This window comes from Nannospalax galili, unplaced genomic scaffold (genome assembly GCF_000622305.1).
Source record: "Nannospalax galili isolate Female #2095 unplaced genomic scaffold, S.galili_v1.0 scaffold189, whole genome shotgun sequence".
In the NCBI taxonomy this organism is placed as follows: domain Eukaryota; kingdom Metazoa; phylum Chordata; class Mammalia; order Rodentia; family Spalacidae; genus Nannospalax; species Nannospalax galili.
The window spans coordinates 602,253-627,080 of NW_008360331.1; the positions used below are offsets into that span (position 1 = coordinate 602,253).

The 24,828-nt window shown below is 40.6% G+C and overlaps 1 protein-coding gene across 5 annotated transcripts in view; it reads left to right on the forward strand.

Moving 5' to 3' along the window:
* Positions 1-24,828, forward strand: part of Cenpe (centromere protein E) — a 69,229-nt gene that overhangs the window by 34,959 nt on the left and 9,442 nt on the right. For all 5 annotated transcript variants that reach the window (XM_029560235.1, XM_029560237.1, XM_029560239.1 and 2 more), the window contains 15 exons: positions 2,133-2,333; positions 4,021-4,179; positions 5,535-5,825; positions 5,950-6,108; positions 9,015-9,311; positions 9,612-9,770; positions 10,786-11,073; positions 11,494-11,652; positions 11,843-12,124; positions 12,943-13,101; positions 13,812-14,072; positions 17,464-17,565; positions 19,553-19,771; positions 22,646-22,843; positions 23,475-23,678. In XM_029560235.1, coding sequence (XP_029416095.1) covers positions 2,133-2,333; positions 4,021-4,179; positions 5,535-5,825; positions 5,950-6,108; positions 9,015-9,311; positions 9,612-9,770; positions 10,786-11,073; positions 11,494-11,652; positions 11,843-12,124; positions 12,943-13,101; positions 13,812-14,072; positions 17,464-17,565; positions 19,553-19,771; positions 22,646-22,843; positions 23,475-23,678 — 3,138 coding nt within the window. The remainder of the gene's footprint in view (positions 1-2,132; positions 2,334-4,020; positions 4,180-5,534; positions 5,826-5,949; positions 6,109-9,014; positions 9,312-9,611; positions 9,771-10,785; positions 11,074-11,493; positions 11,653-11,842; positions 12,125-12,942; positions 13,102-13,811; positions 14,073-17,463; positions 17,566-19,552; positions 19,772-22,645; positions 22,844-23,474; positions 23,679-24,828) is intronic.

The window sequence follows — 24,828 nt, forward strand, 5'->3', positions numbered from 1 at the left end:
TCTTTTTAAAAACATCTTATTTTTAAAAAAATTTATGTGTATGAGTGTATTGCCTACATGTATGTAAGTGCATCCATGTCGTGCAGTGCCTGTGGAGGTCAGAAGAAGACATCAGATCCCCAGGAACTGGAGTTACAGATTGTTATGTGGGTGCTGGGACTCGAACTCAGGTCCTCTGCAAGAACAGTCAGTGCTCTTAACTGCTGACCCATCTCTCCAGCCCCTTTCTTCAGTATCTTAATTTTTTATTATATAAGCCTTTCACTTCCTCCATTAGATTTATTGAAAGATTTTTTGTTTTTGTTTTTGAGACTATTAATGAATGGGATTGTGTTCCTAAATTCTTTGTATGTATGCCATTGGTGTGTAAGGCTATTGATTTCTGTGTGCTAGTTTTGTATGCTGCTATTTGCGCAACATTTTTATCAACTGTAGGGGTTTTCTGGTGGCGTCCTTAGGGTCTTTAATATGTATAAAATCATACCACGTGAAGTAAGGACATCATGACTTCTTTTCTTGTTTGTATCCCCTCTGCCTCCTTCTCTTGTCTTATTACTGTGGCTAAGACTTCATGCATTATATTGAGCAGGAGTGGACATCTTGTCTTGTTACTGATTTTAGTAGCAATGCTTCCAGTTTGTCTCCACTTATCGTAGTGCTGGCTGTGGGCTTGTTATGCATTGATTGCCTTTATCATGCTGGGATGTGTCCCTGCATCTCTAGCTTCTTTAGGATTTTTATCATGAAAGAAGGTTGGATTTTTGTCAAAGGCCTTTTCTGCATCTGATTAGATGATCATGTGGTTTCTGCCCTTGGGTTCATTTATGTGATGGATTACATTTTTGATTACAATAAATTTTCCTTTAAGATGGTGCCAGGCCATTCCTCTTTAAGACATATAGCATAATAAAGTACAATTAGTTTCAATCCCTGACCTGTCTGCCCAGGGAATCAGTGTTTCATGAAAACCCACCCGTTACTTTCTTGTTGCTGTGACAAATACCCAGCAAAGACAGCTCAAGGAAGGAAGGGTTTACTCGGGCTCAGTTTGAAGGTGTGATGCATGTGGCAGCCAGGGCATCAGACAGCTGCTCACATAATGTTCCCAGTCAGGAAGCAGACAGGGGCTAAGGGGGCAGCTCAGCTCACTGGCTCCTTCTTAACCAGTCCAGGACCCCAGCCAGTAATGGTACTGCCCACATTCAGGATGGGTTTTCTCTCTTGACTTAACCTTTCTGGAAACATCCTCATAAACACAGCATGAGGTATATTTCTGTGATGATTCTGAATCCAGTCAAGTTGGCAATTAAGATCAACCATCACAACCAGCAACTAAAGTTGAGGCCTGTGGAGGCTGTGGTTTGTCCTGGGGGTAGGAATGCTTGGCTTGCAACTGGCGTTCCTGTTACTGGTCTTCTCAGAAGCAGCTTGAGCCCCCTCCCTCCACCTGGGGACAGCTGGACCCAGGCTGTGTCTGCCTTGCTTTCTGTCATTGTTCCTGCCCTTTCCAGTATACTTTTTCTCCCTTCATGAATTTCCAAAGCTTTTTTTCTGTTTCCCTCTTTGGGATAAAGTGTTTTTTCTTATTCTGGCTGCATCCATCAACTTTCCCAGAAGCAGCTGCCATTTCTCTATCTTATGTAGAAGTCCTCAGTGGTCCTCCTTCAGTAGTAAAAGACAAAATACAATAGTATGAAACTTACAAGATATCTAAGGAAGATATATCAAAAGGAAAGGCATATATCTTTTGATTATTATATATTAATAAATGAATGTACATAAAGTCAGTTAACCTAGTATACATGAAGATAACTGTAATATGGCTACCCAGGTAGTTCTTATTAGTGAACAGGTCTAAGAATACCAGCACTGGAGCCAGACCACAGGAGTCCAAACCAGACTCTACTTTCTGAGTGATCTCAAGCAAGTGACTTTACCTTTCTGGAATTTAAATTCCGTACTTATCAAATAAAGAGGATAATAATAATACCTACCTCCTAAGTTTGTGGTGGACAGTGTGTTCAGACATGAGACTAGTCCTTGGTGAAGAATATGTGTGATGGCTGTTTTACTGATATTAAAGTGGTTATTAACTACTTAAGGCATTCTCCTTTAATGTATTCCAATTTTAGAAGACTGCTGTAGATGAAAGACAGAATCTGGGCACCACAAACACCCAGAGGCTGATTGCAGATGCTAAGGATGATGAGGGAAGTGAGCAGCAGAAGATATCTTCTTTAATACAGGAGAGAAATGAACTGCAGCAGATGCTGGAGAGTGTTAGGGCAGAAAAGGAGCAACTGAAGAGGGATCTAAAGGAAAATATCGAGATGGTAGGTTTAGAGCTGTGTACGTGGACATACATTTTCATCATCTGTTTATTTAGATTTTATTAATTTATTCAAGTATAATCTACATGCAATATGTTATGGAAGTGTAGAGCTTGATGACTTTTGACAAATGTCTCTGCCTAAGCAGAGCTACTGGCTCATAGGGAGTTATGTTAACTTGGTGAGGATCTGCCAGACTGTGACTAGAGAGATGGCTCAAAGGTTAAGAGCACTGGCTGCTCTTGCAGAGGACCCAGATTCAATTCTCAGCACCCACATGGCGGCTAACAGCCATCTGTAACTCCTCTTCCAAGTGAGCCACTGCTCCCTTCTGGCCTCCATAGACATTGCACAGCACAGATGCACCTACATACATGTATGTAAAATGCTCATACACATATTTTTTTTTTTAATTTGCCAGGTTGGTTTCCAAATGAGTTTTACCACTGTACAGCCCCACCAACAAATAAATAGGATTCTGGTGACTTCATACCCCCTTGCTAGCCCTCCATAATTAGTGATGCTTACAGTTTCAGCCATTCTTTTGAGAATGTGCCTTGTTTTACTTTCCCTTTCCCTAACAGTGAAAGATGTTAAACATGCTTTCATATGCTGATTAGCCATTATATGTCTTCTAATAATTTATTCTTGTAGTGATGTGTTACAGGTTTTCAGTGTTCAGGTGTTACACATACTTTGTTAAATTGGTTCCTAAATGTTTCTCTTTTACTGTTGTTTTTGAATTTGTTTTTAATCATTGGTGTTTATCAGTATTCCCATAACTGGTTCAGTTTATCAATATTCCTGTAGCTGGCTGAATAATCTTAAAGGTTTAAATTAGTAATTTTAGAAATTCACTGTGGAGCCAGTAGAACTTGATGCTTTGTGCTAGTTTAATTTTTTGTTTTAATTTTTTTTTAGAATTGTCTGCTTTATCAAAATTCTGAATGAAAATTAGCATGAAACACAAAGTATATTCTATTCGTGGCTTCTTATATTTTTGTGACTATTCTAGTTTGTCTCTCAATTACAGTGACAAAACACTCTGACCAATACCAGCTTGGAGAGGAAAGGGTTTATTTAGTTTACATCTCCAGGGTCACAGTTCATTACTGAGGGAGCCCAAGGTAGGAACTCAGGGCAGAAACCTGGAGGCAGGAGCTGGAGCACAGGCCATAGAGGAACACTTTTTACTGGCTTGCTCATCTGGCCTGTACTCAACCTGCTTTCTTATATGACACAGGTCCAACCTGCCCTGGGGTAGCACCATCTACAGTGGGCTGGGCTGCCCCACATCACTCAGTAATTAAGAAGGTGCCCCACAGAGGTGGCCACAGGCCAGTCCAATAGAGGCAATTCACCAACTGAGGCTCCCTCTACCCAGGTGTGTCAAGTTGACAACTAAAGCTGTCCAGCAACCTACATATGTGAGTGTCACTGTGCACCATTTTTAGCTGATGAGTAAATGATCAAAGCTCATATCCAAAGCCAAGAATTAGCATCAGCATATATGGAAACAGAAAGACTTGAGCATAAGAAAAAAAAACTAATTTTACTCTCCTCCTAACCATTGAAAGCATTCTCACATCTTTTTACATTGTCCTTCACTAATTTCTGGGTTTTTTTCTTGATTTCCTAAAAATATAAGTTAATATTATTTCTTTTAATCTGTAACCTTTTTAAACTCTAGACTGTTGAAAACCAGGAAGAATTAAGAATTCTTAGAGTGGAACTCAGAAGGCAGCAGGAGATAGTTGCTCAGGAAAGGAGCCAAGCCGTGAAGAAAGGTGATGAGCTGTCAAGGGCCTGTGAGAGGCTGGCAGAAGCTGAGGAGGAGCTCAGGGAAAAGGTGAATTTTCCTAGTTACCTTTCTGCCTATTTGTCCTGCCTAAACCTTTTTGGTAACAAATTTTTATTCCTCTAGTCCCAAATCCAGGAATCATAGTATCTCCAGATGAAGAAGTATCAATGCTCTTCTTTTTTTTCCCTTCAAGATGGGGTCTCCCTGTAGCCCCAGCGGGCCTAGAACTCAATATGTAGGCCAGGCTGGCCTCCATCTCATATCAATCTGCCTGCCTCTGCCTCTGCCTCTGCCTCTTGCCTCTGCCTGAGTGCTGGGATTAAAGGCATGAGCCCCCACACCTGGCCCCCCTCAGTGTTCATATTTTGAAATTTCAGTTGTACTGAATTTTTCACATTCCTATCAGGATTATATAATTCTAAAAACATTTGGTGAGATGCAGCCTTATAGCTTCTAAGTTAACCATAAAATATAGTATTTGTTGAGCACTACCATGGGCTAGACACTCTCCTGAGTACTTAACAATATTAGTCAACAAAGCAAAGGTCCTCTCCTCATGGAGCTGTGTTAGTGTTAACGTGTAAGGCTGCTTGCTCTCAGCATCTCCTGACTCATTTTGTGAAAGTAGAGTTGGGCTGTGAGACACAAAGAAGACCTAAGGCTGACAAGCTTCTGCCCCAGTGATCTGAGCCGCACTCAGAGTTCTGGCTGCAGAGTGAGACCTTGTCTCAAAATATGCTTATTGATTGGTTTATATGATAGGGAATTGCAGCTACTTGGTATCTATATTTGTGTATTTAACTAGTCTCTTGACTCTTCAGTTCTACGCTTTCATTGTCACCTTGCTCCCTTGATCAGCCTAATGATACCAGAATTACCATAAACTTGGTGGTTTACAAGAACAGAAATGTTTTATATCTCTGTTCTTGGTCTTTGGGGCTCAAAATTCAAGAGTCAGCAAAACCATGCTTCTTCTAAAAGCTTAGAGAAGAGCGCTTGCTGGCTTCTTACCAGAGTCTGGGATCTCCAACTGCGCTGGGCATTCTTGACTTAAAACTGCATCACTCCAGCCTCTGCTGCCATCTTCCCAAGACCTGCTTGTCCAGGTGTCTCTGTGTTCTCTTCTGTCATTGGTTTGAGGCCCACTATAATCCAGTAGGCTCTGTTCGTATGCCTTAGCTCATTATGTTTGCAAAGGCCCCATTTCCAAGCAAGGTCACATTCCGAGGTTCTGGGTAGTTTAACCCAGAACTGTTTAACACATGGCAGACATTGTGTCTAGAGGGCCAGTTTGCTTTAATACTGCTTGTCTGTTTTCATTGAGGTAGACAGTGCTCTGTTAATGATTCTAAATTTGGTAAAATAGTCTTAACATGATAATTATAAAAATTGTACCTCCTAAGAACCAGAAACTCCAGGAAAAGCAGCAACAGCTTCGTAGTGCACAGGAGGAGCTGACTAAGATGCAAGAAAAGATCAATGAAATGGAGAATCTGAAGAACGAATTAAAGAACCAAAAATTAGCATTAGAACATGTGGAAATGGAAAGACTTGAGTTGACCCAAAAACTCCAGGAAAATGACAAGAAAATGAAATCTATAACCAAGGAAAGAAATGATCTAAAAGAATTGCAGGAGTCATTTGAAGTCGAAAGAAATCAACTTAAAGAGTACGTGAGAGAAACCGAAGCTATGGTGAGTTGCCATCGCCTTTTCTTTACCTTTCAAATGGTTCTTCAGACACTTAGCCAATTAGGAAGCGGGAGGCGGTGTTGGGGATAGTGTTGGAAAATTCTTTAAATGTCACTTGTTGATTAAGGACCTGCGAACAAAAGAAGAACTCATCATTGCACCCGTGCATCTAAAAAAACACCAAGAAATTATTGATGAGCTGCAAAGAAGCATTTGTGAGAGAGACGCTGAAGCAGCCAGCCCCCGGAAGGACACAGAGAAGCCCGGCACTGAACTGCACGCAAAGGTAAGCAAGTGAGCAGCAAGTGCTGACCGAGTTCCTTTCCCTCATTTGTGGGTAAGAATGTGTTGCCTGGCTGCTGTGGCAGATACAGTCTACTTACAGAAATACAGTGAGGAAGGTCAGTGTGGTGGTGGTGCCTCATAGTCCTAGCACTTGGAGAATGGAAGCAGGAGGATCAGGAGTTCAAGAAGGGCCTGGGCTCTATAGAGAGTTTGAGGTCAGCCTGGGCATACCTCAAGAAAACAAGAAAAAAATGGTACAACAGTGGGAACAAAGGGACAAAATCCTTATTCAGTTGCTGTGGAGGGAGACCACTAAAGCAATCAAATACAGCAATGTCAGATAATTGTTAAGTGCTATGGAAGAAATGATGGATTGGGATAAGTGGGCCAATCCGTGTTAAACACTTACACTGCAGAGGCTGGAGAGATAGCTCAGTGGTTAAGAGCACTGGCCATTCTTTCATAGGACCTGGGTTCAGTTCCCAGTACCCACATGGCAGTTAACAATCATCCATAACTCCAGTTCCAGGGGACCCTACCTCTTCTGACCTCTGTGGGCATTGCACAATACAGATGCACTTACAAGCAGGCAATACGCTCATACACATAAAAATAATAAATAAAATAAATACACTCTGCCAAACATTGAAACCATGCTATAAATAAAACAGTTCTTTTTCCCAATATATATGCATGTAAACAAAATTCCTCAATTCTAATGTAGCACATGCAGAAATATGATAGTCAAAATTACATGGTTCCACTAACACCAAGGTGGACAGGGATTGGTGTGCACCCAGAGAAAAATTGGGAAGTAGCGTTGGGAGCCATCTGAAAGTGAACATACCTAAACTTTGTTTTATATTTACTTATAATTTGGGAACCAGTCTTAAAAAGTAAGCCTGTAACTGACTGAATTAACCATTGGAAATAATGTCTAAAGACTGGTACACTTTGGAGCTAAACTGAAAAGAGAGTAAGTTGTGGCAGAAGGGAAGTAGAAGGAAAGTCCTGAGTAGCATCAATGGGAGTTGAGGCCCATGAGTAAATAGATTTCTTGATCCAAGGAGGCCCTGAAGGGTCAAGGTCACTTTCATTGCTAGGAGAAAATGTCCTGACCTTTCACTTTAAAAATATGCTGATCTCAGATGATAAAAGAAACACTTCAAGTTGAATGTGAACCACTGGGAGAAGACATTAGCGAACTTGGGCTAGAGTGAGCTTTTCGTTTTTTCAAACAGGGTCTCATGTAGCCAAGGTTGGCCTTGAACTCCTGATCCTTCTTCCCCCACCTCCCAGTTCTAGGATTACAGGCATGTGGATCACTATGCTCTGGTGAAGTAAGTTTCTATTCCTCCCACATTAGTAATATTTTATCAGAATTAAATCTTTAGAGAAGGGTTGTTTGTCTTTTAGTTTAAATCTAACTGCCAGTTTTCTTCAAATGTATGACTGAAAATGATTAAAGTTGCCCCTGAATGCTAAGAAACCATCAAAACTGGACAGAAATGTTCCAGGGAAACAACTGTTTTGTTTTTTTTTGTTTCTATTTTTAGTTTCTGTGTATGTGTGTTTTGCCAACATGGTAAGTGGGCCTGTGCATGCAATGACCACAGAGGCCAGAAGAGGGCATCATATCCCCCGAGATCTGGAATATATGGATGGTTGTTAGCTGCCCTGTGTGCGAGAGCAGCCAGTGCTCTTAACAGCTGCCATCTCTCCAGGCCTAGAAACAGCTGTTTTTAAAAATTGATTTAGAAAAAGCAGTGCTGAATTACAGAAAGGGGTCAAACTGAAAATAGATTATTTTCTTTCTTTAAATCTGTCCCTCCATGCTAGGCATGGTGGTGCAGGATTATATTATTGGCTCTTGGGAGGCTAAGACAGGAAGATTGCAAGTTTGAGCCCAGTCTTAGACAAATGAGACCCTGCATTAAATTTTAAAAAAGAATCATCTGTTCCTTACATAAGGTACCAATGGTATGCCTCATTGCTTCTGTTAGAAACCTGGAAAACATCCCTGCTTTTATTTTGTCTTCCCCCTCTCTACAATCCAGTCTCCAAACCTTCTTTATTTTCACGTGTGTGTGCTTGTGTTTGTGCCTGCATTCAAACCCTCCCATATTTCCCCTCCATATTACCAACACCTTAGTACAAGTTCACCATTGTGTCTTTGAAGCTCTCCACATTCACTCGTGTCTCTGCTCCATTTTCCATTCTGAGACCAAGTGATCTTTCCTTCTTAAAAGAGGCCTGACCCACAGGCCCCGCTGCTCCCTCCTGTCCTTCAGTGCTCTTCTGCACTTCCCTTAGGAATTTGAAGCGTTCTCATCCTGTCTCCCTGGTACTTACACACCCTCCTTTGCGTAGCTAGTGCTTTCATCCCTCAGCTCTGTTTTCTATCCCCTAGGAAACTCATCCTAATCATTCCTAATAATAAGCTTGACATGAGCCTTAGGGGAGCCCAGCTCCTCTGTTTGATGAGATTTCACGTAATATCTGTCTTCCCCCTATGATTCTGAGAGAGATCATATTTCTCTGCAGTCTTTATCTAACAGGATACTTAGAAGCACAGTGAGCCCTTACTTAAAATATTAACTGCCTGAATAATGGAAGAGTAGGAGAGTGAAAAGATTGCTGTGTAAGCTGGGCATGGTGGTGCACACCTTTAATCTCAGCACTCAGAAGGCAGAGGCAAGTGGATCTCTGTGAGATTGAGGCCAGCTCAGTCTACTTAGTGAGTTCCAGGTCAGCTACAGCTACACGGAGACCTTGTCTCAAAAACCGAACCAACAAACAAAAGATTATAAATGAGCCATTGTTTTCAACCTCAGTTGTCTGAAAAAAAAATCCTGATTCTTTTCCATAATAATTAAATACCTTCTGTTATAACTGTTGTTGTCTTAGGAATCCCTTAAGATCCCAGAGGCTGGATATAAACAGGAACAGTCTTTCAATGTAGAGGAAAAGGACAGTGCGACTGCTGAAATGAGTGAGCTGGGGCAGCTGAAGGAGATGTTCAAAGCCAGAGATTCAGCAGTACCAAGAGAAGAACAGGAAGAGATCAGGTTGTCCACAAGTCCTGACGAAAGTGGCAAAGTGGTGCTGTTAGCTAAGGAGAGGGATGGCCTCCAGCGCCTGCAGCAGGCTCTCCAGTCAGAGCGTGACCAACTCACAGAGCACGTCAGAGAAATCACAGCCAAAGTAAGTTTCATCTTTCGCTGTATTTCTTAAGATATTTTGTAAGGGCCAGCCATTAATCCCAGCACTCGGGAGACAGAGGCAGGAGATCTCTGAGAGTTCTAGGCCAGCCTGGTTTATATAGTGAGTTCTAGGCCAGCTGGGACTACAGGGAGGCCGTCTCAAAAACCAAAAAAATAAGTAAACTATATTTTGTAAGCAAATATATTCCTAATAACTAAACCTTTGCATAAAGCACTTAGTTATATTGTAATGGTTATAATATTTCTGTAAATGTCTTGGGGTTTTTCTCTAATAATCAAGCACCTAGAAACTGAGGAAGAACTTAAAGCTGCTCATTGCTGCCTGAAAGAGCAAGAGAAAACGATTGACGCACTGAGAATGAACCTCTCCCAGAAGGAAGCTGAATTATCAAGCATTCGGATAGAGCTAGAATCAGCCACTGATGAGCTGCAGAAAAAGGTAAATTGGGGGTAAAGAATGAGGTAGAAATTAGGAGATAGCTAACTGGAAGGCCACTGTTTACACTAAATTATTTTGGAGCTTATATTTTGTATTCTTCCTTAAAATAATAGAGAGGCCAGGTGTGGTGGCCATGTCTTTAGTCCCAGCACTCTGGAGGCAGGTGAAGCTCTGTGAGGTCAAGGCCAACCTGGTTAACATAGTGAATTCCAAGCCAGCTGGGTCTACAGGGAGGTCCTGTCTCAAAAAGAAAGTAATAATAAAACTAATAATAATAATAGGAGAGAGCATTCTTTCTTGCTGCTATTAACTTATTATTATTGATTCAAGTATTTTGTGAGAAACAGGAACAACTTAACGTAAAAGAAACTAGTGAGGCTCAAAAAAACAAACTAGAACAAGCCGTGGACCGTATCCTCCCCAAAGATTCAGCCCTGTGAAATGTACAAATGGCAGGCTCCAGCCTAATGAAAGAACTGAAGACAGTCAAGAAGTAGATATATAATTAAGGAAAGCGCCAAACCGAAAGTATGTCGGAGGCCCTCAGAGGGAGAGACCGACAGAAGAAAACATTAAAGAAATTACAGCTAAATAGACTGATTTGGGGCAAAAAATAGGGTTAAGATGATTGTGATGGTGTTTGCTAGTAAGTTTTGTTAATTTTTCTCTAATTATAAAGGAAATGAAAAAGAACTAAAATTTGTTTGCATTCATCGTAATGATTACCTAGTCATTATTAATACAAGGAGTATTTCAGGAAATATAGATCAAGAAGCAACTATTCAGAGGGATTTAGGAGGTTTAGATGAAGGGAAAGTAGTTATTGTTTTGTTATGCTGGAAAATGGCACCTACGTAGCTTTTGTTTCCTCATAGCCCTTAACAAAGAAAGCGCTGCATACATTAGACTAAAATGTAGATGTTTTTGCCTTGACTTAGGAATGCATCTTCCTCTCTCTTTAAAAGAAAAGAAAAAAACCTGTCTACCTGTGTCCTAATTTATTTTATTTTCTTAGCTCCAAGAACTTCAGGAAAAAGAGCATAAGTATCTTGAGATGAAGACAAGTAATGAGACTGAAGAGAATATGTGTGAGATGGAACACTTGAAAGAGCAGTTTGAGGCCCAGAAGTCAACTCTGGAAAAGATGGAAATGCAGAATGTAACCCTGACTCAAAGACTCCACGAAAACACTGAAGAAATGAGATCTGTAACAAGAGAAAGGGATGACCTTAGGAGTACAGGGGAGAGCCTCAAAGTAGAGAGAGACCAGCTCAAGGAAAACCTTAAAGCAACCATGACTAGAGTGAGTTACCATCCTTCCCCATCATGCAGCCTTCATGTCCTAAAAGACAGCAGGCCACAGATTAGGTAGAAGTATAAAACTGCTCCCAGAGTCTAACTGCAGCTGCTTACACTGTGCACATTGGCACAAAGAGATCTGATAGTCACTCTGTCCATTAGTAGGAGACTGGTTAAGTAAGTGCAGCATGTTTGGATCATGGAATAGTGCATTTGAATAACAAAGTGCTGCATTGGTAAGTGTCCCACTCTGGAAAAGGGTCACTTGACAGTGGTATATCTAGACTGTTCACATCTGAATGTAACTAGAGTGGAGACTAGGAGGCTTCGGAGAGGGTGAGGGTGCTTTACTTCCTGTCATAGGCCTTCTGTTTGAATTGTATTTCTCTCAATGCATTTTTTTTTTCTTTCTTAAATAATTAAGGGTCTAGAAAAAGAAGAAGAACTAAGAATTTCTCATCTGCATCTGAAAGAACACCAAGAAACTATCGACAAACTCAAAGAGATTGTTTCTGAGAAGACGGATGAAATATCCAATATTCAAGGGGACTTGGAACGTACAAATGCTACCTTAGAAGCACAGGTAATTTTTAATCTGAATAACTGGGACATTGAATAAAATCTTCTGTATAATGAAACAGGATGTGAATGTGTGTTTAAATTAAAGTGAAGATTTGCCTGTTCAATTTTAAGACATTATGTGGTGCGTGCGTGTGTGTGTGTGTGTGTATGCATATTTTCTATATCCTAACTTATTGTATGATTATCTTAAGATCCAAGAACTCCAGGAAAAAGAACATCAGTTTTCTAAAGTAAAAGGTGACCTCAGAGAAGCTGTGTATCAAATGGAACAACTAAAGGAGCAGATGGAAGCCCAGAATTCAACTCTAGAGAGCATAAAAATAGAGAAGCTAAGATTGACTCAAAAGCTTCATGAAAATCTTGAAGAAGTAAGATTAGTTACTAAAGAAAATGATGGCCTGAGACTTGTGGAGGAAACCCTCAGAACAGAGAGAGACCAACTGAGGGAAAGCCTTAGAAAAGTAGAAGCAGATGTAAGTTACGTGTGTTCCTGTTACTAGCAGGTAGACGTGTTATCTGCTTGCAGTGATGAACCCTTCTTTGCAACACGTGATAGTGCTGTGTTTGCTTCTTGAAGTAGGAGATGGGGGGGCGTGATGAGACAAGAAGAAAAGTTCTATAACTTTCAAAAAGCAAAGAAGATTAAGAAGGAAAAGTCGGGGTGGGGGTGGTACTCAGCAGATAAAGTACTTGCTGCTCAAGCCTGGTGACCTGAGTTCAAGTCTTAGAACACAGATAAAAGTGGAAGGAGAGACCCAACTCCATGAAATTATCCTCTGACCTCCACACAGTAAGACACCCCACCCCCAACACACACACACACACATATAATAAATTAATTAAAAAAAAATAAGTAGCTGGGCATGGTGGCACATGCCTGTAATCCCAGCACTCAGGACATAAAGGCAGACGGGTCTCTGTGAGTTCAAGGCCAGCCTGGTCTACATAGTGAGTTCCAGGCCAGCTGAGACCCTGTCTCAAAAAAATAAAATTGCCTGGCATGGAAGTAGATGTACCTGTAATACCAGTACTTGGGAGGCTGAGGCAGGAGAATCAGGAATTCAAGGCTAGCCTTGACTACATAGTTTGAATAAAAATAAAAAAATAAGTAAAAGAAGGCACACATTATTGCTCGGTTGTAGACCTCTTGCCTAGCATACACAAGGTCCTAGGCTCATCCCTAGTTCCACAATAAAGAATAAAAATCAAAACATAATTGTCTTTACTAAGAAAGTATATCACTTAATTTTAAAAATGCTCTTTGATATTTATATGTCACTGTTCTTCAAAGGATCTGAAAAAGGAAGAGAAACTAAGGATTGTGCATGTGGATCTGAAAGAACACCGAGAAACTATTGACAGGCTCAGGGGCATTATTTCTGAGAAGACAGAAGAAGCATCACATATGAAGACGGATTTAGGAAATGCAGATGTTAAATTACAGGCAAAGGTACTGTGGGAAGGGAGGGGACTTGCCTCATTGGACATCTGACCTGTTCATGCTTAAACTTCGGCGGTGTAAATGCTTCAGCCACATTGGGAAGCAGCTTGGATGCTCAGCAAGCTCCTGCCACATGGCCAGGCATTCCCACGCCTTGCTGTGTGCCTAAGAGGACGGGTGTACTTCTGTACAGACCACAAGAACGTTCATAGCAGCTTTCCTCAGAAGAGCGGGAAAGTTAAAACAACCTAATTATTGATCAGTGGGTGAATTAATGACTACATTGTCATCTGCGTGTTCTAAAGGAAGCAAAACTGACCCAGTTTTATGTATATATATTATACCTTAATGGAAACTGCATGTCTTTATGAAAAATATTAATGGGAATACATGAAAGGGCTCTTGTCTTGGTCAATTTAGAAACTGTTCTTTATCCTTCCTTTTAAAAAGTCTGTATCCTGGCATGGAGAGCTGGCTCAGCAGTTATAGTAAGTACTGCTCTTGCAGAGGACCCAAGTTCAGTTTCCAGCATCCACATTGGGTGGTTCACAACCACCTGGAGCTCCAGTTCCAAGGGATCCAACACTTGCTGTCTCTTTGGGCACCCCCCCCCACTCACCTGCACATACCCCCCCCACACACACACACATAATTTAAAATAAAATAAATACATTTTTATAAATCATCCATATCATAACCTGATTTCATGATCTCTTCAGATTCAAGAACTTAAGGCAAATGAACTTCAGCTTCTCAAGTTGAAAGGAGACATGAATGAAATGCAGAGGCAACTCAAGGAACAAGGCTTAACTCTGAATAAAATAGAAATGGAGAATCTAAATCTAGCTCAGAAACTTCACGAAACCCTTCAAGAAATGAAATCTGTAGTAAAGGAAAGAGATAATGTAAGGAGAGCAGAGGAGATGCTCAAGCACGAGAGAGACCGACTCGAGGAACGTCTGCGAGAAGCCGTCGCCAGGGTGAGTTCTGTGCTTTCTTGCTGTCCAATAAGCATGCCGTTTTTGATACTAAACTACCCACCCTTGAAAATGCAAGATACAGGAGAGACAAGAGACATTAGAGATGGAAAGGTAGATGTTTCAACCTTGTAAGAGGCCATTTAACCATGACTTTTTTAAAACGTAGCAGTTCAGACACTATAGGAGTTTATCCTACCAACATTTTCACTCCTTAGGCTAAACTACACCATTCTTCAGGGCAGAGTGATTTCAGCCATTAAAATCTAGAGGTAAACTGAGTGCTACCAAACAAGGCACTAGATAAGTGGAGTTCATCCATCTAATGGAATTCTGAGCCTAGCACTTTTTATGTGACTTAACCAACTTTAAAAGATGGTGGTAGAAAACAGCAAGTGACAGAGTTCAGTAGGTAGCAGGACTAGGGGGAAGGCTAGGGATAGGAACCTGCTCTTTCTGTCCTTCAGACCTGTTCTGATCTAGGCATGGTGTAGTGTTTGTTTCTAACTGAGCGTACATTTTTTTTCTTTGTGTTAAAAGTAATTAGTCAGGCCAGGCATGTTGGTACACACCTTTAATCTCAGCACTCATGAGGTAGGGGAAAGATAGGTCCATGAGTTCGAGGCCAGCCTGGTCTAAATAGACCATATCTCAAAAAAAAAAATCTAAATTCTGAAAGATGTGATTCCAAGCATTCAGGTAAAGGATACTCAATGTATGTATTGTGTACATACGTAACAAATAGACATTATTTTCCTCCCTTGGAGAAATTGTTTGATTCTAATTTATTTTATAATTATCTCAAGATTCAAGAACTTCAGAAAAAAGAACTTCAGCTTCTTACTGAGAAAGAAGATGTCAGTAAACATTGCAAAAAAGTGCAAGAATTGAAGAAGCAGTTTGAGGCCCAAAATTTATCTGTGCAAAGTATGGATATAAATAACTTGCACTTGATTAAGAAAGTTCTTGAAAACCTTGAAGAAATAAGAACTATAGCTAAGGAAAACAATGAGCTAAGGATGATAAAAGAGTCTCTCAAAATGGAAAGAGACCAGTTCAGAGAAACCATAAGAAAAATGATGATTAGAGTGAGTTCAGAATCTTACCTTTTTTAATAGCTATAAGAATCAAGTGTTTTTGAAGTGGGTGCTAATATGAGTTATCTGGTATATTTGGTTTTCTTTGGTTTTTTTTTTTTTTTTCTAGAAATTTATATAAACAGAGTATTTTGGGAAAACACCACAAATGTCATACAAGAAGGAAGCACAAAAACCAAAATGCTTTTCAGAAAATACTATTCTTCATTTTTAAGAAAGATTTGTTAGATGTATTATTTTCCTTCTAAGCTTCTGCTTGGGGAGGGAACTATATTATTTTAAATTGAGAATATTTTCAACTAGATATGCAAGAGAGTAAATGCCTCCATTTCTATACCTCTGTTGGTACACTCATAAATGTGTTTTCATTGCTGAACTTAGAACAGGTAGAGATAAAAAGGTGTTGGGGGGGGAATATTGCCTGTTTATATTTTGAATGATCTTTAAAGGTTTAATTGAGCTTTTAAAAGTATCAGAAAGTTCAGACAAATAAGCCCAAAGTAAATCTATAGGGTTTTTCTTTTTCATATTTGAAGAGTGAAGTAGAAAGCCTCATGTTATGTCAACAGAACTTGGGACCCCTCTATATGCAGGGCCTATCTAAATTTACAAACAGGTTTAAATCATTTGACAAATCTGTACTGAACAGCTATTCCAGGTACTATGGTGAACAAGTTAAACAGATGGGAGAAAGTATGTGTTGGTGGGGGGCGGGGTGATGGCTGTTTTGTGCTTTTTGGTCAAATACAGAGAGAATATAAACAAGACTGGAATTTTCTTTTTTAATTTTTTATTGAATTTTTTATGTGTTTTATACAAAACTTCTTAAGTCATCTTTATACCCTCTTCTCCATTGGCACCCTCCCATACCCTCCCCCACTGGAATTCATACATTCTGTCATTTGTGTTAATGCCTATCGAGTCAACTTAGTGTCCTCAGACATCCCTCAGTCCACTGGGGTCTAGTCAGCCTATCTAGAATCCCTCCCTCTAAGAAAAGCTCTTCCTCACCCAGCAGTAATTAGCTTCCAATAGTCCTTCGACTAAGATTGGGGTCTGCTGCCCATTTCCACAGTTCTATGCTGGGGTTTTGTCTGCTTAAGTTTGCATGGGTCTTGTACATGCTGACACTATCACTGTAGGTTCACTCATATGAGCAATCACCCAGGAGCCTGCAGGGCTCTATTTCCATATGGTCATGCACCTTCTCCTGGCTCTTACAATCTTTCTGCCCCTTCTTCCACAATGGTCCCTGAGCCCTGGGTGGGTAGAGTTTGTAGGAATCTTGTCCAAGCATTCACGTTCTGCAGACTCTTATTCTCTATACTTTGGCCATTTGAGACCTTTTGCATCCCTGGCCCTCTGTTCATGAGGGAGCTTCATTGATGAGAGTTAAGAGACGCATTAGTGTTCACTTTACCCCTTGTTCTATGTTCTATGAGACTTAGGTATAGAGGTTGCATTGTAGATGTACCACTTAGGCTTGGGCAATTCACAGACAATATCTGTATGTGACCAGTTGTGGAACTCTGTAATGGTCTCTGTTATGAAAGAACCCTCTTTGATGAGTGGTGACTGGGATAATTGTCTATAAATATAAGGATCCATATTTTGTATATAGTAAGAAATTACATTTGTCTAGGGATGTGGACAACCTTGTGGTTTTCTGTATGAGCTATGACTGCTCCAACCATGTGCATTTTGCTGTTTACAGTGCCACACATGAGTTTTCTCCCATTGAGTGGGCTTTAAGTCCAATTAGGTAGTTGTTGATTACCCCCAAGATAAATGTGCCACTATTACATCAATGTCATTTGCTGTGCCAGACATAGATGTGGTTATTAGGCCTTAAAACTGGAGTTGGACCATTGATTGATGTTCTCCCTTAGCAGGTTGCCTGAGAGCTAGCCTTCAGGGGAGGTGACTTAAGACTGGAATTTTCTATCCAATGGTCTTGGGAAGAATGTATGAATAGGATTTGGCTTTGCTAGTCTATTTAGTTGGTAACAATAGTTCTAATTTAGAAAATTTGGAAAGTAGGAACCAAAAATCCAAAACCTAATGAAGAATAAATGCCATCCCGAGAAATTGGGTCCTTCTCCCACTGTCCCTCCAGTGAGTTGAGGCCACTCTCTGTGTGACTTGGCAATGCTATTACTCATTTTTTGCCCATTTTAATACTTTGTCATGTGTAATGTTCCATTATTGAAACATGATATTAAATGTAAGCATGTACTTTCATATGTACATGATTAGACATGTAAATGTGGCTATGGCTATTTATTTCTTTGTACCAGGATCATCAGAATCACAAAGAGCTAGTAAAACATGAAAGGAGGTTATCGTGTGATGCAGAGCATCTTACAGAAAGCCTTCGAGAAAAGTGCCTCAGGATAAACGTAAGTGCCCCGATAAAAGCTCCATGCAAATGTTTCTCCTGTTCCAACAGCTTTCTCAAGGCTCAAGTGGAATAAAAGGGACCCATATGTAGTAAATAGATACTACCAAGTGTTTTCTTAACATAACCTAGTACAGCTATGTATGCATGTACATGTGCACATGTATATACACAAAACAGTAGGAGTTTGTTGTTGGTTTGGGGGTTTCTTTTTGTATTTTGGTTTGTTTTTTTTTAAGCCTCTGTGATATTGAGCAAATCTCTGAAAGTAATAAATGGTTCGGTCAATCAAGTGTCTGGGGAGGAATAATGTAAATGGAAGAACCGTGAGTGCAAAACTCCTGAGGCAGGAGCCTGCCCAGTGTCCCGGGAACCTCAAGAAGACAGAAAGCTAGTGACAAGTCGAGTCAGGGGTGTGGGGAGGAGCAGACCACAGGCCGTGAAAGAATGGTTTACTCTGCCTCAGAGGGGGTCTGCTGGAGAGGTTGGACCACATGAGAGACACCGTCTGACTTACTTTTTTAAAGGGAGCATCTGAGTTTTGAATTGAAAAGTAGAAGCAGAAGGACCGTTTTTAAAAAGATGAATTTCAATGGCAGATAATAGACAGCAGTGGAAGCAGTGAGAAGCTTTACATGCTGATAGATACTGAGTAAAGCTAGCGCTATTTACAGTCACTCAGCAGAATTCAGGATCCCTGTGAATTTTTGGTTGTTTGCAGCTATGTCATTTCAGACATTCCTGGCAGACATTCCCATATCCTGCTGGGACAGAAATGGAGTCCTCTCTCTGTTCTCCCAGATTAGTAAATGTGTAGCCTGTTCTGACTAGATCTGCCTCATCCTCGTTCTTTCTCTTGTCCCCGTCCTTTTCTTTTCTACCGTGTAGTACCCAGTGCTGAACATGTTCCTACATACCTGTAGCCAGTTGAACTTACCGTGTTCTGTGTGTGTTCTTCTGCCTATGCTCTAGCCAGTGTGTCACCTGTCTGACATTTAGTTACTTGAACCACATGAGCTCAGGTTCGTTGCATGTGTCTCATGTCTGGTAATAGGTTATATCCTTGGCCTCAGAGAGAGGATTTATTGCTCTATTTTTTATTAAAAAAGGAAGTCAAGAGTTAAAGAAGTTTAGCATTTGACCAACATTGCCCAGGTAATAAACTAAAAGAATAAATACACTTTCATTTCCTGTAAGCTGTGTTTATATCCTTTTCATAGATTATATACATATATATACTTTTTTTAACTGATGCCCTAGAAAACTTTCTAATAATAATTGTAGTCTGTCTTCATGTTATAGTTAAAAAAACAAAAATAGCTCCATGACTTTCTGAGCCCAGAAGTGATAGAACTAGAACCTGAACTTTAGGAGCATAAAGGGCTAGAAAACAGCATTGGCAGATCATAGAAACCTGTGGAGGGACACTCTACGTGGTGGCGCATGCCTTTAATCCCAGCCCTGAGGAGATGGAGGTAGAAGCAGGTGGCTCTCTGAGATCAAGGCCAGCCTGGTCTACATAGTGACTACAGGGAGGACTGTAGGACTACAGGGGACCCTGTCTCAAAAAGAAAATAAATGTGCAATGCTGTACCATACTGGCAGATAGACGGTTTGAGTGGTGGTCGCTGATCTATCTGCCAGCTTCACTGCTTACTATAAACAAGCCAGCACTCAGCCTTGAGTCACGATGCATACAGAATTGAATTTATTCTTTTTCTTCTCATTCTGTCCATGCTTTTTTCATATCATGCATGTTCAAAGACTAACAGACTGTGCCTCAAAATGATACCAATGGTTTTCTACTTTAATTTCCACAATATTCTGCATTATTTCTGTAATCTAAAACCAGTGTGTTTCTTTTGTCATTTAAGCACAAAGGTCTTAACTTCTTTTTTCTGGTCAAAAGTGTTAGGGTATTAAGTTTTGTTATCATTTGAGCATTGGTGCTACTTAATGTTAAGTAGAATGAATCTAATTTCTTTTAGGTGCTCCTTAAAAGATACTCAGAAATGGATAGTGATTATGAGTGCCTGGATAGGTTGTCTCTTGACTTGGAGAAGGAAATTGAAACCCAAAAAGAGCTTTCAGTTACTTTAAAAGCAAATCTCTCACTTCCATGCCCACAAGCCAAAGAGATTCAAAAGCTTCTTAGCGCAAACCAGAGATGCTCCATGGAATTCCACAGAGTCATGAAGAAACTTAAGGTACCAACATAAGGATATTATTCCTTATGAAATTTCAGTTCAGTATATTTAAGTCCTGTGTGTGTGTGTGTGTGTGTGTGTGTGTGTGTGTGAGTGTACATACATATATATGTATGTATATGTATAAAATTTATACTTACCAACAAATTAAAGATGGGTCTGAAAATAGGGTTCATTGAACAAAACCTGAGCTCTGCCTCGTGTAGACACTACATGATGGTGCTTAGAGCAGATGAGTCACATCGCAAAGATCTCAAAATCTGGCCAGGAAGGCATATGGTAGATAATGAGTGCTCTGGTAGAGGTGTATATATAGGCTTGCTATATGACAGACTTCCTGGGGAGAGGCAACACACAGGTTTACCCAAGACAGGGAACCCACCAAAGACCAGAATAACAATTGTACCATAGTCCAGCCTGGTGAATTAGTTTATTGGGGTTCTATCAGGAATACTGCCGACGGGTTTCTTACAGGAGCGGGGACAACTCAGAAGCAGCTGTCTCACTGGAAAGCCACCCCAATACAGGTGGTGTTCTGAAAGCTGCATTCCTGGTACCTCCTACCTTGCAGGCAGCTCAACAGTTAAGAATCTTCTCTTAGCAACTTGGTTGGTCAGAGTCTCCTCGGTTGTGTACGGTTTCTATAACCCAAGGGAGGGGTACTCGTGAATCTGTCTCCAGACTGAGGTGAGGCTCACACACCTCCTCCTCCTTCCTGGAGAGAACATTTCAACTGGGAAGAAACTGCTATGCAATAAGGTTGTGACATACAGTGTGTAAGAAGTGACAGAAAGTGAGACTGTCGTGGAAGCCAGACCCAGGCAATAAAGCTGGAAATTCCTTTAGTAGACGATGTGCAGCAAGTGGGTGTTCATTTGAAGTAGTTGCAGGAACCAAGAACAATTGCCATTTAATACTTTGCTATAGAATAAAGAAAAATGAGCTTGAAGGGTTATGTATAGTGTCAGAGAAGAGAGACAGGAGACGACTACAGTGGTCCCCACAAAATAACCGTGTGTGACTGCTCTGCTAGGGAAATAAGAGGATGCAGGGAATTTTAAACTACTTAGCAGGTAGAAGTGTTAGGGCCAAGGGGTAGATAAGAAGTTTGGATGGCGTCCTAGGACTTGTGCTTAGCCAGGTTTGTGGAGGGTGGGAAGTTTTCTTAGGAGAGTGACAGAAGCAAAGGGTGAGGAATGAAGAAAGGGAGATCAGAAGTGCAGTCTGAAATGGAGTGAAGTTGAAGTATCTATGTTGCACCATTCAAGAAGAGAAACAAAAGCATGTGGCTGTAAGGACAAAAGTCAGGAGCAAAGTCAAGACCGAGATTTGGGATTCATGAGCATGTATGTGATAGGTGATACAACATGGCTAAGGTCATTCAGAAAGCATGTAGAAAAAGAAGAGTATTAGACTAAGTAGAGAACTCTAGAAATTAAGTACCTAAGTGATGTCAGAAAAGGGAGCAAGAAATGGTTTCAGAGATGCACAAATCAGAGACAGAAGAGAGCTAAGCAGTTGTGCTGTTGCTGAAACCCTCTTTCAGGAAAGTATATCAAAGATAAGGTTTGGGGCTGGGGAGATGCTTCAGTCAGTAAAGTGCTTGCCACGCAAGCATGAGGACCTGAGTTCAGACCCCAAGGCACACCTATAGTCCCATAGCTGGAGAGATAGCAATGGCAGGGGGATGTCTGGAGCTTGCTGGCCAGGAGCTCAGTGAGAGACCGTGTCTCAAACAATAAGGTACAGAGTAACTGAGGAAGAGGCCCAGCATCACCCCCTTCCTGTACACACACACACAAGCACACACACACACATGCAACCATGCACACACACAATGTGTTCTAGAGTGGCACATACCTCTGAGCTGAACTTTGGTGGTAATGAACTCATCGGTGGCCATAGTCAGGGCAGTTTTACTTAGTGGTTTGGAGAAGAGGTCTGATTATAAGGTTAAGTAATGGTTGCAGAATTAAACAGGTATTTGCCTTACCTTAGATTCTGATAATCCTTCCACAAGTCCTGGAAGTCAGATATCCAAAACTTATGAGGTCTGGGGAGCACATTACAAGTATGGTTATTTTAAAGCCAAACATCTAAGTATGTTTGGCAAGGAAATCTTGAAGCATATAACATTTTCCTTTTTGGTTAACCAGACAAGGTTGGCAGGAGACTATGTTGAAAACCTCAAATGGGGCTGAAGAGATGGCTCAGCGGTTAAAACTATTTACTGCTCTTACAGAGAACCTGAATTCAGTTCCCAGCAGCCATGTCATATGGCTCATCTCTACCTGTAATTTCAGCTCTAGGGGATCCAGCGCCCTCTTCTGGTGTCTGCAAGTGCCAGCATTCATGTGCACATACCCCTACAGGCACACACATATACATGTAATTAAAATAAATAACTTTAAAATCTCAAGTGTCTGACCTAGATGATTGACAGTTTAACCCAAAAATGAGATATTAAGAAGAGAATTTAGGAAAGGGAGCGAGTAGTGACTGAGTATGAGGTGTGTCCAGTAGAAAGTCAAATATGAAAGTAGCAGTCTGCAAATCACTTTCCCAAGACGCTGAGTGGAAAAACTGGGGGGTAAAGAGTAGCTGCTTCCCTCTTCATCATTTACCAGAGAGTATAAATGATAAATGCACACATCTTTAATCCCCCACTTGGTGGGCAGAGGCAGGCAGATCTCTGTGAGTTCAAGGCCAGCCTGGTCTAATAGCAAGTTCCAACGGCTGCGGCCATCGGGAGACCCTGTCTCAATAAGGGGAAAAAAAGAAAAGCAGTAATAAATGTTCACCATCGCCAGCACTGAAAATGTCACTTTGAGTACAAGTTTCATGGTGCAGTTTATTTTGTTCTTTTTCTTCAAGTACGTGCTAAGCCACGTTACAAAGATAAAGGAAGAACAGCATGATTCCATCAACAAATTCGAAATGGCTTTCATTCAGGAAGTGGAAAAACAAAGTGAATTCCAAATTAAAATACAGTGCCTTCAACAGGATTATGAGATACCATCCAGAGAATTAGAGATCCTCAAACTAAACCAGAATATGGACCTCCATATTGAGGTATGGTTTATTTTAACTCTATTTTTTTGTTGACTAGAAAGTTACCTTTCTGTGTGTTTAAAACCATTTTCTTTTGCCAGAAATTATTAGTGAGCTGTAGAGTGACAACTGACCAGACATACAGAGTGCCAGGTGATGGTGTCAAGTATTGTCAGACCAACATAGGCAGAAATATACACATAACATCAGCAAATGAGAATTCATAGAACTGTGAGCTTCTCAGTGCCTTCTAAACCTTGTTCCTGGGGCTGAAAGTCAAAAGCCTTCCCTGTAACTGCTCCATAAAGAACATTCTGCTCTCCCAGCAATGTAATGCTGGCATCCAGTTCCCAACACACAGGAGACCTGATGGGCACACAGAAAAGCAACATCTACAAGTGCCCCATGTGTGGGGTGACTAGTCACAGACAGGGTCTACAGGCATAGCTCACAACACATAGACTCTATTGCCCACCCTTTGTTATGCAAATAACTAGACTCAAGCTTTAAATTAGAAGTATGCATCTTCATTTATTTATGATATTAATAGAATCCAATAGATATTTATTTCCCTCTTTTCTGATAGTTTTGTATTTTGTACAATATTTGGATAAAATCCTTCCTGATAATTTGATACCTATTCTTCACACAGGAAATTCTCAAAGATTTTTCAGGAAATGACTTACCCAGCATAAAGACTGAATTCCAACAAGTTCTGAGTAATAGGAAAGAAATGACTCAGTTTTTGAAAGAGTGGCTACATGCTCCTTTTGATGTAGAAAAGCTTAAAAGTGGCATCCAGAAAGAAAACACTAGCATTTGTCAAGTGAATAACTTCTATAATAGCAAAATAGCTGTGAGTATGATTTTTCATCATTCTACTTTTTGTTCTTTGCTTTCATTTTTCTTCCTCATTCCTTAAAGGTCCTTAAATAGCTTAATTTTAAGTGTGTTTTCTTTAACTTCTTCATATATGATTTATGAAGATAGATTTTATAAAATATTGTTTTAATGTGTTATGCTTCCTTAAGATAAATAATTAAATCAGTTTGTTCTTGTGAAGGTAACAAACTGTCTGCATGCTATGCTCCACTTGTGAAATCTTGCCTTGGATTACTGTTCTCTTTCCCCTTTCCTTCTGGGGCCCCCTGTGGGGACTGAACCTTTCCCCCAGTAGCCTCAGGCAAAGTGAGGCATGAGCCTTTTTAAGCTCTATGGACAGCAGCTTTGGTAAAGTCATAAACAACTCTGGCTACTGTAATGAGACTCAAACATAATTCACCTTAGTGGCTTCACTATCAAATGCCCTGATCCTAGAGGTTCAGGAAAGTCAAGACAGTGGGCACTTGAAGCAGCTAGCACAGTCTACCCACAGAGGCAGGAAGCAGTGAATTCATGCAGCTGGTCTTCAGCCTCTCTCCTTTCATTCGTCCAGTGCGCAGCTCATGAAGTCCTACTGCCCACATTCAGGTCGTTCTTCCCACCTCAGTTAACCCACGAGAAAATCCTTCAGGGGATGGAGCTCAGTGCTGGAATCAAAGGCCTGTGCCTCCACACCCAGCTATTCCATAGTTTGAAATGCTCTTTTTTTTTTTTTAAGTTTTCCCATAGATAGTTAATCCTATATGTAGATCTATAGATTAGTTACCAAGAATCAGTAAGTTATTTTCCCTTTGAGCACTGAGGTTTGGAATAAAGAAGGAAAACAGATCATTGTGAGGTCTACTAAGTGTGCACCGCTATTAAATGTCAGTTAGCATTTCATTATCAGCTAGAGCATATTTAATGGCTTTAACCTGCACAATTCTTCAGTTCCTCCTCTGTCACTACAAATCTAATCTGAATGAATCTTGCAGATCAACAGAATTCTCTTCAGCCCGTATTCCTTCTATTCCTACCACTAATACACATGTTAAATTTTCAGAAACACGCATTCTCTTGACCACTGTCAGAAAGTGTTATAATTCCAACATATGCACTGTCCTAGAATTCTAGTTTTTCTCAAT